At 52.2% G+C, this 15,390-nt stretch overlaps 6 protein-coding genes across 6 annotated transcripts; 1 reads left to right on the top strand and 5 right to left on the bottom strand.

Annotated features, from left to right (window-relative positions):
• Positions 1-2,573: 2,573 nt before the first annotated feature.
• On the bottom strand, positions 2,574-4,494 carry COCCADRAFT_28275 (uncharacterized protein; the record flags this gene model as incomplete). Its single annotated transcript, XM_007716592.1, has 2 exons — positions 2,574-2,822; positions 2,878-4,494. The coding sequence occupies 2 exons, from the start codon at positions 4,492-4,494 to the stop codon at positions 2,574-2,576; spliced, it is 1,866 nt and encodes a 621-aa protein (XP_007714782.1).
• A 2,552-nt stretch (positions 4,495-7,046) lies between these two features.
• On the bottom strand, positions 7,047-8,163 carry COCCADRAFT_102655 (uncharacterized protein; the record flags this gene model as incomplete). The annotated part of the gene is made up of 3 exons (XM_007716604.1): positions 7,047-7,816; positions 7,863-8,046; positions 8,140-8,163. The coding sequence occupies 3 exons, from the start codon at positions 8,161-8,163 to the stop codon at positions 7,047-7,049; spliced, it is 978 nt and encodes a 325-aa protein (XP_007714794.1).
• A 443-nt stretch (positions 8,164-8,606) lies between these two features.
• COCCADRAFT_38921 (uncharacterized protein) lies at positions 8,607-9,772 on the bottom strand (the record flags this gene model as incomplete). The annotated part of the gene is made up of 2 exons (XM_007716603.1): positions 8,607-8,643; positions 8,988-9,772. 2 exons carry the CDS (start codon positions 9,770-9,772, stop codon positions 8,607-8,609), a joined length of 822 nt encoding a protein of 273 aa, XP_007714793.1.
• A 340-nt stretch (positions 9,773-10,112) lies between these two features.
• On the bottom strand, positions 10,113-10,586 carry COCCADRAFT_102698 (uncharacterized protein; the record flags this gene model as incomplete). Its single annotated transcript, XM_007716602.1, has 1 exon — positions 10,113-10,586. A coding segment is annotated over one exon (474 nt), but the record flags the coding sequence as incomplete, so codon positions are not given.
• Positions 10,587-10,874: 288 nt separating this feature from the next.
• On the top strand, positions 10,875-12,901 carry COCCADRAFT_102651 (uncharacterized protein; the record flags this gene model as incomplete). The annotated part of the gene is made up of 2 exons (XM_007716601.1): positions 10,875-11,224; positions 11,716-12,901. The coding sequence occupies 2 exons, from the start codon at positions 10,875-10,877 to the stop codon at positions 12,899-12,901; spliced, it is 1,536 nt and encodes a 511-aa protein (XP_007714791.1).
• A 152-nt stretch (positions 12,902-13,053) lies between these two features.
• COCCADRAFT_102692 (uncharacterized protein) lies at positions 13,054-14,324 on the bottom strand (the record flags this gene model as incomplete). The annotated part of the gene is made up of 3 exons (XM_007716600.1): positions 13,054-13,177; positions 13,246-14,006; positions 14,205-14,324. The coding sequence occupies 3 exons, from the start codon at positions 14,322-14,324 to the stop codon at positions 13,054-13,056; spliced, it is 1,005 nt and encodes a 334-aa protein (XP_007714790.1).
• Between the last annotated feature and the right edge of the window lie 1,066 nt (positions 14,325-15,390).

Here is a 15,390-nt window from a genome sequence, read left to right as displayed (position 1 = left end):
CCCCGAACTCACCTTCCTCTGTCTTCCCCGTCTTCCGCCCCTCTCCACTCCACCATCCCCAAACTCCTCCTTCTCCATCCCACCCCAATCATTCCACTCGCCTCGAGCACAAACCCCCTTTGCCCCCCCACCTGCCACTTCGCACTCCATTCCCCTCCCCCCCCCTCTAACATCCGCACAATGCACCGCATAACGGTGCAACCCACCCCCAAAACCCGCATTCCCAATCGCACCCTCATCCCCCGTAAAGCGGCTAACCCCTCCACTGCCGGTCCATCATCACCCTCCCTCCCCCTCCTCAATTCCAAAAAAATCCTACCCCCGAAAATCCTACCTACAAATGACAAAAACCCACACCAATCCAGACCCTCCACACTCAAGACAAATCCTTTTCTCGTCACCCAACCAGTCCAAGCCAAACCTTTCTGTCAAACTCCGCCTCGGCCAAACAAAAAGCCAAGCCCTTTCCCCCCTACCCCTTATCACACTTACCCCTACCTATAACCCCGCCGTCCTAAAACAAAAGAAAGAAGAAGGCCAAGAACATGAAATCAAGCAAAATTGCAAATCCCATACCCCCCCCTTGTCCACCGTAAGTCTAAAAAAAAGCTTTCGGTGACGTTGCCAGTTTTGCTTGAACAATCCAAGAATCTAGAAGAGAAAAAAAGCGCCAGCCGAGCCCGTGTTGTCGATCACACACACGGGTTTGTGACTTTGATCTTAAAACGCTTACGCACGGATGCCGTGCAACGCTTACATTCTTTTTTTATTACACTTGATCCCTTTTGTACATGGTAAGTACTACGTCAAGTGTCGCAGCCGCAGCTGCATTTGCATGTGATTGTTTTGCTGTATCGATTGTAGGGTGACAAACGGGTGTGTGTGTGTGCAAGTGTGATGGGTGAGTTGGGGGGGGGGGGTTGCAAGTAGTATTTGCAATTTTTTTTGTTTTATTCCTATATTCCTATTTCGAAGTGTTTTTTGCGACGATAGGGTTGGCAGCGTTGTAGAATAGTGTAAGGTGAGGATAGATGGGATGGATAGGTAAGCGCCCTAGTACCGCCGGACGTTACGTGCCCCGTTAGGCTTTTTGCCAAGCCTTCTTTCTTAGGCCAGTTTTGCCGCGTGTCGAGGAACAGTGGAGAATACAAAGATAGGGTAAAGTGTGTAAAGCTGTAGGGCGAGGTGTATCGCAGGGTGAGGGGGGCGACTCATTGTGTGTTTGTGATAAGTGGGGGCGAGGAGGTGTGTGGGAGAGAGGGTTCGGCGGGGCGAGGAGGGTTCGTGGGGCAATTGGAGGGAGGGGGCAACTGTATCGGGATTTCTTGTCTCGAGATTTGTTTCGCACGTGTGTTGCGAACTTTGTAAGAGGGTTGGATTTTTCCGGTTGGGAGGTAAAGGGGGAAACAGATGATGTGTAAATCAAAGTCGTACGAGAAAGTGCTTGGGCTGGGAGCTTGGAATGGCTTGTCGAGTCTTGTTGCCTTGTTTCCTAAGGAAGGCGGCGAGGAAGGCGGCTAGAAGCGCACAAAAGATGGGACAAAACGGAACGTTTTTAAGATCGAAGGGAGATTCTAAGTAGATGGAAAGAGTGTTTTTACAAGATGAAGAGAAAACGGGAAACGGAGAGATAATAACAAAAAAACATGTGTGTATGGGAAGAGGCAACGAAATCGCGCGTATGCATTTTGAGTGTTTTTTTGTCTTTCTTTTTTCTTTCTTTCGAAGGAAAAAAAATTGTAAGGGATGTTGGCTAAATCTAAATCATTTCCATTCCCCATAAGCACGACGACGAACAACCGTACGTCGGGATTCCCGCTCATGTTGAACCTTTTGTGGGATAACCCTCGCCCTTCGTCCATTTCGTTCGCGCGCCAAAGCCAACCCTAACAAACCGGTTCTGATCTGCCTCCCTCACCCCAAACCCACTCAACTTTGGCAAAGAGTTGCCGTTGTATATGAGAGCCGCGGAGAGAGAGAGAGAACCAGGAAAGAGAAAATGAAAATAAAAAAAACACCAGAGGGAATTTGAAGTGTCCAATTTCGCTGCCGTCTCCCCAAATTTTTTAGGATTTCTTGTGACGCCGCGCTATGCAATTGAAAGCAAGACACAAAAGACAAACAGAAGAACAACACAAGGCAAAAGAAGCCGGTGAAAGACAGGAGAAGATGGGGGAGAGAGGATGGGTTTGACAACGAAGTATTGTTTGTCTGATTACAAGAGGTTGTTTTTGCACCAAAAGAATGCGGTCTATAACACCGAAAGATACGCCCACCCAGTCCCGCAAACAAAACGGGGTAGAAGATCTAACAAAAGCTTCGAGACCTGCTGGCGGCTTTAAGAAAAAATGGGAGATGAACAAGGAAAAAGAGAGAGGAAAAGGAGATGGGGAGGTAGAGTGACAGAGAGAGAGATGAAATAGCAACCAACAAGACCGATCGGGGGTATAAAGAGCGTGACTGCTTTTGATCTCACAGAGGAAAAAATGATGTGTCAAAGTACAGCGGGTGAAACGAAGAAAGGATATGACAATGCGCCCAACACAAAAAGAAAACGAGGAGCTAGTGCAGACCTAGTGGTCGGCAATGTCCTCGTCCATGCCTGGGTAGATGATATCTGCCACGTAGATGGCTTGGATGTGTTTGAAGAGGACAAAGGCCCACATGGTGATGACGGCAATGGACAAACCATTGCCGACATACAGCACCGTTTCATCTCTTAGCTGGTTGCCAATTGAGATGGTGGCAATGACGAAACCGGTGTTGGGGAAAACCATGGCCCACCATCCAAGATGGAAGTAGACGGCCCATGAGTTGATGACCTGAGAGTACTTATTAGGAACAGTGCGAGTGTAGAGATATGCATAGAGAACTTACGGCGACGAGAGTAATCATGAAGAACCACATGGCAAGGACCCAGAGGAAGAGCGCAACAACAAGCGCAAGAGTCCTGAGGAGCTTGGCGTCGATGAGGCCATCACCCTGGAGGTCAAAGTCGTCGGGGAGCGCATTGGCCATACCAATGAGAGCCAAGCACGTGAAAGAAGGCGGGCCGACTGCGATAAACATGGCACCTCTGTGTTCACGATCGGGGTATCCGACCTGCATGAGACGACCAATGTAATGCGCATACATGAGAATGGCAACTGTAAAACCCAGACCTTGGCATCCCAAGCCGGCGACCAGAATCGGCATTCTGGCAGACACTGGTTGTTCCTTTGCAATGACCGATGCGATGGTACCAGCAAGCATAATGGGGAAGATGGGCAGGAGCCACGAAGGCATGAAACTGTTGAGCTTGTAGGTGTGGCTGCAGAAGAGGAACGAGTACTGGAAGGAGGCCAGGCAGAAGGTGATGAAGGTGTACGACCAGAATGCGACTGCCATTGTGGTAACAGCCCACGAGCGGTTGGGATGATTGACGTCGTAGGACTCGATGACGTATTTCTGGGTTCCGGTGATAATGGTTGCGATGGACAGGAAGAAGGGGCCGAGGAAGAGACCTTCACGTTCGTGAGAAATGGAGGCCTTGAAGGAGCCCGCGTACTTGGTGAAGCGGAGAACCATGGTCATGGTGACACCGGTGAACAGGAGAAGGTTGAGGATGTAGAAGACGGCACCAATGGTCTTGATGCCGGGGAAAGGATGCGGTTGGATGGCGATAAGCGTACCAAGACCACCAGTAGCCATGGTAAGAGTGTAGTTGGCCCATGTGTAGTGCGCCAGCCTTTGACCGGGAGTGAGGTAAGGCTGGTTTGGGTCCTTCTTTCCAGGAATCTTGGTGTGCTTGTCCCATTCTCCGTGACCATGTCCATCGCCGTGCTTGAGCTTCTCGAGGTCAATGGTATCCATTTGAGGCGCGGGTTCAGGAGCTGGATCCCGAAAGGGGTTTTCTGTCGGTCGGTGCAGCTCTTTTACGTCAACAGGGTAGCCATTAGCGTCCACTTGGGCGGGAAAGTATGCATTGTTGGATGCATAAAGGGGTGCGGGTGTTTGGACCCATGTGTTAGAGCGACTTGTCTCGCCAGAAGGAAGGAAACCTTGGTTCTGGGGAGGGGCAAGAGGGGGAGGAGATGAGTAGTGGTATGGGTTTGGAGGGGGTTGCTGTGGGGGTTGTTGATACTGAAGCACCTGTTGTGGTTGTGGTGCTTGTTGCTGTGCCTGTGGTTGTTGTAGCTGAGGGCTTGGAAACTGAGAGTAGTTGTTCACGTTCTGGCTGTTCTGAGGAGAGTGTTGGGCTGATCGAGGCGCAGGCGGCATGCCATACTGCCCTTGGTTTGGTGGTGTTTGCATCCTAGGACCGGTGGGAAGGCCGTATGGGTTTGACTGACGGACTTGGGCGGGATATTGGGATTGTTGTTGTGGTTGAGGTGATTGTTGTTGTTGCTGTGGTGGGTTTGATGTGAGGGGATTGGATGTGAGAGGATACTGGTCGTTGTTGTAGGTATCCTTTTCGCCAAAGGATAGGCCTTCTGGCTGGTAGCGGCTTTCCATTGCTGTAGTGAGTGAGTGTAGATGTGGTGACCTGCACCGTGGAAGACAGGCAAACGGAAAAAGTCAGCGATAGTGGTGTGAGAGGCAAGGAAAACGAAACGTGTTGTAGCAAGAAGGAGTGGTAAGTAATAAGACGGCCCGTAGGAGTAGGCAGTGCTAGGGACTATAGCAATGTAGGAGCCAGGGCCGGACAAGCTCAACATAGGCTGGATGCTTCTACTATTCGGTCCTGTTTCGAACCACGCGCCGTCCGGGCACTAAAAGCAGCCGGCAGCTAGTCAAAGTGCCCCGAGTCGCCATGGTAGGATTTCAGACATCCTTGGCGTGGGTAGAGTGTTGCGTACGCCCTCCCTGGCATCCCTACTGACACTGGGCCGCTATCAAAGCACGTTCCTCGAGATAACGATCTGAGGTTGCCTTCGCTTCATAATGTGCCAGAAACGGAAACTCCGCCCTGATAGTGCCCGACACGCCAAGATGTTTGAGCTCACAATTGTGAATTGGAGGTCAAGGGCAAGCGCTTGTTGAGGTCGATTGACATCCACTGTGGCTAAGGTACTTACGCATTCCGAGACGTCACGGTCTGAGAAGGACAAATCTTTCTAGGCATGTCATTGCTGTACGGCGGTTCCACCAGTGACGACATGTTGGGAATTGCTTTTGGCGATAGGGTTGTCTCACCCAAATGATATCCTCACGTGCAGGTAGTAAGTAGATGATGGACAGCGCCCGAACGGCCAGCCTGGAAGCAAGAACAGGACCGATAGAATGCGGCCGTGTGGAATAGCGTCCGCGGTGCTACGAGTGTCCCGCCAGCATCAGTGGGGACCCCTATCAAAGGCAGGACGAACAGTGTCCGATTTGGATCACTGTGAGCAGCGGCGACGGCGGCGACGGCGGGCGAATGGGCTCCGTGATGGCCAAGGCGCAGACCCTACCAGGCGGGACCTTGGCAGCAAGAGATTGAGATGCGGCTCAAGTTGTATAGCGACGGCGATTCGCGGGCAAAATAGGGGGGCTTGAAACGGGCGACGAAACGCGTAAAGCGGACCTTACTGTGTCGTCTTTGATGCCAAGGTTCACGCGCCAAACACAGGCCCACTGCTTTCACGCCCGACGCAGCCACTTCCGCGTCTTACAGGATAAGGTTCAGGAAACCTTGGCTTTGGATGCTTGCGTATGCACAACACCGTTGGCTGGCGATCGCCGCCAGGGAAACTTGACGTCGTCTCAAAAGTGCCAGAAAGACGCATCCATGGTCCACTTTCGGGTTTGATCTTGGTTCACATCCAGCCATGTCTTTGGTAGTACGTCGCCTACTTCGGTCCTCGCCCTACAGACTACAAGCGACAAGTGCAGCGGGTCCATCCCCCCCCTCCCCTATGCATGTTCCATACGCCTGTCTATACCTGTAAATTGCGATGGGCGAGCGCGTAGCGTCAATGGGGGGCGGCTAGTCCTACTCGCAGTAAGGTTTATGCTATTGACCTGTGTATCCGCTTCGTCGATGATCAAAAATGGACCGTAGATCGCCGTCGCCTTTGCGCGTCATGGCTGTTCCCGGAAGAATGGAGGCAGATGTGCTCTCTGCGCTGCGCTGCGCTCTGCTTTGCTCGGCAGTGGGTCTCTTTGAGGCGATGAGCGTGGGCAGTGCAGTCAATGGCATTCGCGGCCAAGAGGTAAATTACTACTACTACTTCGGACCGTGACAAGTCGTGGCCACGCTGTCGCTCGTCAATTCGACCCAGCGTATGGGCACGCAATACGAAGCATCCATTTAACTTACCAGTCAATAACAGGCCGTCACACCTGCGAACAGGCGACCCAAAGGGTTTATGGGCAGCAGCGGCATCATCCCTGGACGGTGATCAACATGAGGCTGACAGGCTAGCAGACAACGGGCTGTTCCGTGCCCTTGGCGACAGAGTTCCTTGGGCGCCCTTCCACATGGCAGCCTTGCTGGTGGCCATACGTAGCGCAGCACTGCCCAGCCACCAACAAGTCAGTGTTGTCGCTAGCTACGCTACAATAAATAAAAAAATCTACATATGCAACCCGCCGAGGTCTTGTCTTGTCGTGCACAAAGCCTTTCTGAACCCGATGGTCGCGCCCAACTCCGCCATGCTCTCTCTTCTCGTACCGTCATTTGTCTAGTGTTTCACTGGGCCCTACCCTCCTTAGCCTTTGTTTGCGCAACCGGCCATGAGGGTAGACCCTAGCCGCCAGGGTAGATTAATAAGGTCTGCTCGGTCATTCATTACATAACATGCGGACTAACTCGAACCTTTACCCTCCGGCATACCCTAGCAAATGCATCATATAGAGCCTCTATGTCTCAAACGCGCTCACCATGTAACTTTTCCACGGCTAATCTCCTAGAACCATAGCCAACTCACATAAGAAGAGCCTAGAAAGTCGCACAGCCTAGTGGAGTCATGCAAATACAGTAGCCATGTCCGAATTTATTGACATTGAACACAAAAAAAACTTCACCCTCTATACGACTCGGAGAACCCAATGCCTGCTAATTCCTACTAACCAATCTCAATATTCTACATCTTACTCGCCTCGCGAAGTACCTGCTTGGTCAGCATCTCGCCCGGTTTCTTTTGCTCACTCAGCCGGCCCATTTTCAAAAGGTTTGCTATCATTTCTTCGTCTCCATGATGACTGTTATGCTCGAATTCGGGCTCTTCACCATACGCGACACGTGCTGCATCGACTAGGATCCTAGCTGTCATTCCAAATATCCTGAACGTGCTCAGACTGTCAATTGCTGTAGGCGCAGGTCGAGCATCCCCCCCAGAAGGTTCCATGTTGTCGGCCAAAGGTTCTGCGGATTGCGACGGCTTGCGCAACACTGAGGGCGAATGCGGAATTCTTGGCATATAGAAGTTATGCATCCTCCAGCGTGATTCGTGCCAGTCTGTCCAAGCACCCCTATACCACTTCTCTGGCCTACCGTCTTTTTGCACGGGCGCTGAGCCGTTGCCCTCCCATTCTTTTCGCAGGAAATTATGAAATGGTGCAGTAAAAACGGCGGCTACTTCCTTGGGATCGAGGCGAGGTATGAGCTTCTCTTCCACAGAGGCATTGCTAACCTCAGAAGAAGCAGGGTTGATCGACGACCCACTGTCCGGGCCAAGAAAAGCAACGCAAGGTCGCACTCCAAGTTCCGTCTTCGCCAAATTGGTAGGCAGCTCGCAGAGATGCTCTAACTTGAAGCCCCGAAGTTTTGCTTCATCCAACGGAAGTCCAATCTCTTCGTAAGCCTCGCGGCGGGCGACTTCCCAAGGTGATTCCTCCAGCGTATCTGATTTACCTTGGCAACGTCAGGGCATAGTCGTGATACAGATTAAGTGACGTACCGCCGGGCAGTGCAACTTGTCCCGAATAATTCCGAAGCTGCGCACTCCGCACCGTAAGCACCACCTTGAGCTCGCCATGGCTATCGGGGAAGAGCAGGATGAGTACCGCAGCGCGTCGGGTAAGGGGACAGTTGTGCCATTGCGTCGCCGGCGGTGTGTACTGGCGGAGACGACACAAGGCTTGCTACACGACGCATCAGTACCTGTAGTGGCTGGGTAGTGGGGAGGGGAAATGTTGTAACGCGTCATGCAGCGGTACAACAAAGCGCAGACATACCGCTGATCTCTGGGAAAGCGCCATGCTTGCCATCACCTTGCGTTGAGCAAGCCATGTTGTTGGTCTCATGAGAGATGACCAGTGGTTGTAGCGTGCGCGAGACGTCAGTGGGATTGATGTCATATGCCGAGGCTATCAATACCTAGGCGAAATGCAGGAACCTCATGGTAACCCGACAACGTCTAGCCGACCATAGTATTAAGTTTGGAACGGGCCCGTCAAAGACATTCAACTGCCATCATTGCACATCACCGGCACGCGGCGGGAGTAGTAGCATAACTTTTGAACAACTTTCATACAATTGAATCGCATCTCTATATGAAAGGAAACTCCCAATCGTTATCATCCGCATGCGTAGCCATGGAAGATTGCTGCAGATCCCCCCACGTATGCATACGTCGACAACTTGCAGCAGCTCCTCGAGGACATAGGAAAGTAACATGAAATTGCAGAAGAAGACCCATCCGTCAACTAAGCATCGTAAGTCTATCATATGCAGACATTCTTTTAGGGAAATCATTGCGCACATGAGAGACCAACGCCAAGATGCCGCGATGTAAGGACGGCTGCTCGTCCCACCCCGAACCACTTTTGAACCAGACCAAACAGAGAGCGCCACCTGGCCTTGCAGGCGTGCTCGAATTAGAAGACTACCGTCTCTACACCGTTACGCCACCTGGACCGCAGGAGGGGTAGGGAGAGACGGTAGGATGAATGCAGTATAGGAACAGCTTCTTAGATGAGGTCTGTGAGTACCGTTAGCAGCCGAACTTAAAAACATACTTGAGTTGGGCAGAAACTTACCAGCCACGTTCATGGGCATCTCCTCGATCTGTGTGCTGTAGAACTGCTCAATTTCGCGCATCATGCGGACATCGTCGGCAGTGACGAAGTTGATGGCAACACCCTTACGTCCGAAACGTCCACCACGACCGATGCGGTGGATGTAGTTCTCACGGTTGGCGGGAAGGTCGTAGTTGATGACAAGGGAGACCTGCTGGACATCGATACCACGGGCAAGAAGGTCAGTGGCAATGAGGACACGGGAAGATCCGGAACGGAACTCCTTCATGATGACATCACGCTGGGCCTGGTCCATGTCGCCGTGCATGGCAGAGACAGTGAAGTCACGGGCAGTGAGCTTGTCGGTGAGCCAGTCGACCTTTCTGCGGGTGTTGCAGAAGATGACAGCCTGGGTAATGGTGACGGTTTCGTACAAGTCGGACAGAGTGTCGAGCTTCCAGTCCTCCTTCTCGACAGCGATGTAGAACTGCTTAATACCTTCAAGAGTAAGCTCGTCCTTCTTGACGAGAATGCGGACGGGGTCGCGCATGAACTTGGTGGTGACCTCGAGGACGTCCTGGGGCATGGTGGCGGACAGAAGGACAACCTGGGTGGACTGGGGCAGAAGCTGGAAGATGTCGTAGATCTGCTCGGTGAAACCGCGAGACAACATCTCGTCGGCCTCGTCGAGGACAAACATCTTCATGTGGTCGGTCTTGAGAACGCGACGCTGGATCATGTCGTGGACACGGCCGGGAGTACCGACAACGACCTGAGGGCCATCCTGGAGGGCCTTCATGTCGTCGCGGACACTGGTACCACCAATGCAGGCGTGGCACTGGATTTCCATGAAGTCACCAATGGCAACAACAACCTTCTGGATCTGCTGAGCGAGCTCACGGGTGGGGGCGAGGATAAGAGCCTGGCAGGCCTTGACGCTGGAGTCGATCTTCTGGAGGGTGGAGATGGAGAAGGTAGCCGTCTTACCGGTACCGGACTGAGCCTGGGCGATGACATCGTTTCCTGGAGAGTGTGTCAGTTGCAAGTTTGGATTGTGGTGCGGGCGGTGTGAATTGTTTGTGGAGGGGCAAACTCACCCTTGATGACGGGCATGATGGCGCGCTGCTGGATAGCAGAGGGACGCTCGAAACCATAGGCGTAGACTCCACGGAGGAGCTCAGGCTTCAGGTTCATGTTGTCGAAGGAGTCGGTGACTTCATCGTAGTTGGACTCGATCTGGCCTGCGCGGGGTTGGTTAGCGTGCGCTCTAGGGTTTTGCAAGTGAGGCGGTTATCGCTATCGTCGTCGCTGTTGCACTGCGGGGGAGGAGGGCGCATCTTCGCACAGCAGCGGCGGCGGCGTCGAAACCTCTTGGGGAGAAGTAGAAAAAACTTACCCTCGGGCACATCCTCAAGACCTTTGTCAGCCATGATTGCGACTGGGGAAGAGCGACTACTGGTGCTGGACCGTAGTCGAAAAGTTGCTCGTGGCGGGGTTGAAGCGGGGGGATCCTCTGGATGCCGCCGCTGGAAAAGAGTGGTTGTTGTGGAAGAAAAGACTAGATACCAGATCCTCTGCGCGAGAATCAAGTGGGTATCTAGGAATGAAGAGTGTCTTTTGTGTTGTGGTGGATTTGGTGATGATGAGGGACAGAAGGTGGGTGGGCAGCCGACGTTATAAGCAGGAGCCACCTGAGATTTTTTTCCAGGTGCTAGCGCCAAAATCTCGCTAAGACCAGCCAAAATCCTCGTCGATGCTTGCAGACGTACGAATACACTGGGCCTAGTCGCCCGCAAAGGATTGTCTAGAGTACTATTATCCAAGGCCCGCCCCCAGGCCTGATCAATGACTCCTTCCTGATTCCCCGTGATTGCATCTGAACCTCGGTTTGCGCCCGTGAAGCCGTCTGCGCAGCGTTATACACCAAGCATCGTTCCACGCTTTTCTTCACAATGGCCCCCGGCATCCTAGACCCCCCTGGCATCGCGACTGCCGAATCACGGCCCTCGAAAAAGCTCAAGACGTGTGCAGTGGCAACAGCCGACACTGACGATGAGGATGTCGCCGTCGCCGCCACTGCAGTCCCCTCGCATCCCTTGGGCATCAAGCCGGCCGGCAACGCCTACACTGCCCGCGAGAACATCAAGTCAAACTGCGGCCTCTTTGCCAGCTTACCCGATGAGCTACTGAGCCACATCCTTGAGTCATTCGATGCTGATGTCCTGGTACGCCTGGGCAGTACCTGCCGTGCCCTCTATGCTTACACCAGACTGGACGAGTTGTGGAGAGCCTTATTCGTCAAGTAAGTATCAACCACGGGTCGACACATGCATGCTCTGTTTTCTTCGCCTCTTGTCATTTTCTCCATTACACCGCCACCATAGTTTCCATCAGATGATATGCAGGAAGGATTTGTTCCTTGCAGGCTGTCCGAGCACGTTGTCTGAGCACGCTGCACGACCTTTGTCTGCTATGACTGTCCTTGGTCGCCTTATTGCCATACTGCTGTAGCCTTCGGAATCACAAGCCCAGTGCGCGAGTAGCGGTATGACTCAACTCGTCAAGTCTCCAGCTGTGGACTGGGCATTTTGCCTGTTTCTTTGTCTATTCTCACATTTCCTCTACTCGGGATTGGATCGAGGTCGACCGTTGGCGGTAAGCGTCAACGATTACTGAATCCGACGGTCTGATTGGCTATCCCGTATGAGCTAGCGTGTTTCTTACTTCGAGCCACTTTCTTCTAGTCAAACACTGCCAATTATCCAGCGTATGCAATAGCTAATTTGCCAATAGTTCTCCGGCCGACGACTTCGAATGGCGCGGAACTTGGCGAGCGACATATCTCAAGATCCCTAAGGAGCATGTCACCTCCATTCCCTGCAAAAATCTCTTCTCAGACACTCTCTACCGCCCGTTCCAATGTGCACATACCCCTCTCAATCTCTATGCACTCAACATTCCAAAGCAAAACGAGATAGCTCGGCTGTCAGATCTGACCTACGAAGAGTATGCAGAAGCTTGGGTAAACAAACCCTTCATCCTCACCACACCTGTCAAGCAATGGCCCGTGTACGGTACCTGGACACCAGAGTACCTGGTCGAGAAATTCCCAGAAACAAAGTTTAGAGCTGAAGCAGTCGACTGGCCAATGAAAAAGTACATGTCATATATGCACGACAACGCTGACGAATCGCCCTTGTACCTTTTCGATCGCGCATTTGCAGACAAGACTGGCATCGACATATCAGCACCACCCCACTCCAAAGAAGCAGCATACTGGAGTCCCACATGTTTTGGCGACGACCTCTTTGGCGTTCTAGGCGAACACCGCCCAGACTGCCGCTGGATGATTATGGGCCCGAAGCGCAGTGGCTCGACATTCCACAAAGACCCCAATGCTACATCAGCATGGAATGCCGTTCTCACAGGTAGCAAATATTGGCTCATGTTCCCCGCTGGCCCAGGCATTGAACCGCCCCCAGGCGTCATTGTTTCAGAAGACCAGTCCGAGGTTACTTCCCCACTAAGCATTGCAGAGTATATGCTAACCTTTCACGAACTCGCCCGCCAAACTCCAGGCTGCAAAGAGGGTATTTGCTATGCCGGCGAAGTCTTGCATGTGCCCTCTGGATGGTTCCACCTGGTGCTCAACCTCGAAGATAGTCTTGCGTTGACGCAGAACTTTGTCCCAAGGAAGAAGCTACCTGATGTCTTGGGCTTTCTCCGCGACCAAAAGGCAGAAGTCAGTGGTTTCAAAGAGGACGTCTGCGATAGGGCTTATGAGCTTTTTGTAGAAAGGCTGGGTGAGCAGCATCCCGATTTGCTCGAGGAAGGTCTTGCAGAGTTGGAGAAGATGAAGACGAAGAGTAGAGGGAAATGGGAGCAGCTAACAAAGGGGGATGGTGAAGCGGAAGAAAGTGGAGGCTTCAGCTTTGGCTTTGGCTTTGGCGGAGATGATGATGATGCTGATATCCCGTGAACACTTGAGAAAACGTAAAGTTCATTGAATTTGCAAACGAAAAAAGATCATATGTCTGCGTATTACTATGCGATTGGGTATCGTTCCTTCATGAAATCGTAAATCATAAACGCCATATTTCGTTCATCAACGTGTCCTCTTCCTCCCCCCACTCACTTTGCGTGATTGATAATCTCAGCATACATATCCTCTGGCACCTTGCCCGCAAAGCTCATAGCCACACCTATAATCTTCTGAGCATTCAAGCCAGGCAAATTACGCAGAATAGTGTTGGGACTGTAACGCAGAATGTTTAGCATGCGGTGGACAGAAAAGAAGAGAAGGGAAAAAAAAGGCCATCTTACCTCGGACTGGTCAGAATATCCGCACGAATAACAACCAACTGAGCAACAATGCACAAGATGTTCAGATGGGGACCATAGGCAAAAAGAAAGTCCCAGAGCTGCAAAACCTCAGGCAGAGGCGGCGTACACGCACACATGGTCAACACAGAGGCAAAAGCATAGATCCTGGCCTCCATATGGTGCGCCATGAGGTACTCGTAGAGCTTGGGATCCACAACCTCGAGCACCCTATCCACGAGCGCCAATCCCTTGTGCACACCCTCCATGGATCCGCGCACATAACCAGGACACTCTTGCGTAATCAGCTTCTCAAAGCCCGTAAACGCCTCGACCTCGCTGCGGGCGGCGTACAGAAAAGGTCCGCACAACACATTCATGCCCTGCACATAGCCAATCTGCTCCGCGTCATTCGTCGTCGACGCCTCTGTGCGCGCGCCGCCTGTCGCAGAGTGCCGCGACATCATGGTCGATGTGTCTGGGCTGCCGCCGAACTCTGATAGCGTGGGGGGCGACTGCCACCCATTGACACGTGCCTCGTGCGCATCGTTGAGCCGCCACGCCACGGCGTTGAGGACTCGCGTAATGCTGTTTTGCGTGACGCGGCGCCGGAAGAGGGGATCGCCTTGGAAGGTGCGGAACGTGTCGTTTTGGATTTTGGCGTGTGCGGGCGAGGCGCCTTGTCGGACGAGGTCGAGGTACACGTCTGTACGGAGCGGCGGCGCGTTGAGCAGGATCAGCCAGATGTAAATGCGTAGTTCCGACTGTTTTGATGGCGAACATGACGTCGAATTAGCCTTTTTAATTTTGCGGATTCACAAGAGACACACAAGGGCTCGAGCGCCTTTTTTTCTCCATGCTTTGCCCATGCATGTAGCCTATGCCATTGTTGTGGCTCTTTATTTTTCGTGGGGCTGGGGAAAGGGGCGCGCGCAGAGCGAGCAGGCGGAGTAGCAACATACCATGCCCTCGCTGTTTGCGGGAATGCCTTTGGTCAGGATTGTGTAACGTAATTCCTGGAGGTACTCCTCCGGGTCGCTTGCAGAAGCTCCCTTGAGGAGCAGCATGTCCAAATTCGTCATTCTTGGAAGTGAAGGGGGGGTGTGAAGAGCGTTTGCAAGCGATTGGACTCGACCCGTGTTTGGAAGTTTGGTTTGGCGTTTCTCGCCTGCCAGCAAGCAATCGTACTACGTAGTAGTCACGGCCTTGGCGCGCCGCCAGCCTCTCATACGCGTTTCGAGGGTCTCATGTTCCGTTCCGTCTCTGTTTCGTTCTTGCTGTACAGACGGAACGTCTTGTTCTGCCTGCAGTAAGCTTGGTTCTTCTTGTCCTCGATGCTAAGGCTTTTTGCCAATTGAAATCTGGAATGCAAAAACAAAAAAATGGAATATACTATATCGTCGGGTCTTGGCCATACATATGTCACCTCCACATGCAATGACAAATTCCGTAACAATACCAGCTGCCCTTAAAAGACTACCAAGCCCACCTATGTAATCATGTTTTACCCATGTCAAGTGTATTCCTAATCCCACCCCCAAAGCCAAGCCAGAATTCCAAAAAATCCACAAAACTAAGAATAGGCCGGAAGCAAAGTCGAAAACGACAAACCAAGCCTACAAACATCCACACTGCCCAGCTTCCTTCGTGTTGCAAATGAATGACTCTGCATCCTCGGAGCACACTCTCCAAATGGTCTACCTGTTTATGTAAATATCAAACCGTTATCGCGAGCCGCCTGCACATGTACGCCACAAATGCTTCACCAAGACTAGGCGTTTACTTTTTACTCGCACCGTGAAACCACTACCTATGAGACAGACTCAACCTCAAATTTTTTTTTCCTCCTCCGTCTTACTCCGAGCATGCGGCTTATCGTGTTCTGGAGCCGCGGAGCGGGTGAGCTCCGCGCTGGCCGAGTCTTGTCAGTAACTGTGTCAGATATGGAGATGTGCAACTGAGCATTATTTTCACAAAAACTTGATGAATGAGTATCTAATACATCACTCCGGATTTTTATGGCACATACGACCATCGGCGAAGTATTGCACCGGATCCCGTTCGCTCTCCACACGTTAAATCTTCGACCGGCGGACTAGTAGTCAGGTGGGTGACCACTGGCGAATCCCCGCTGTTGTATGTTTTTTT

The sequence above is a fragment of the Bipolaris zeicola genome (assembly GCF_000523435.1).
Source record: "Bipolaris zeicola 26-R-13 unplaced genomic scaffold scaffold_146, whole genome shotgun sequence".
In the NCBI taxonomy this organism is placed as follows: Eukaryota; Fungi; Ascomycota; class Dothideomycetes; order Pleosporales; family Pleosporaceae; genus Bipolaris; species Bipolaris zeicola.
Note: the sequence above shows the minus strand (reverse complement) of the source record. Positions and strands in the feature narration are given on the sequence as shown.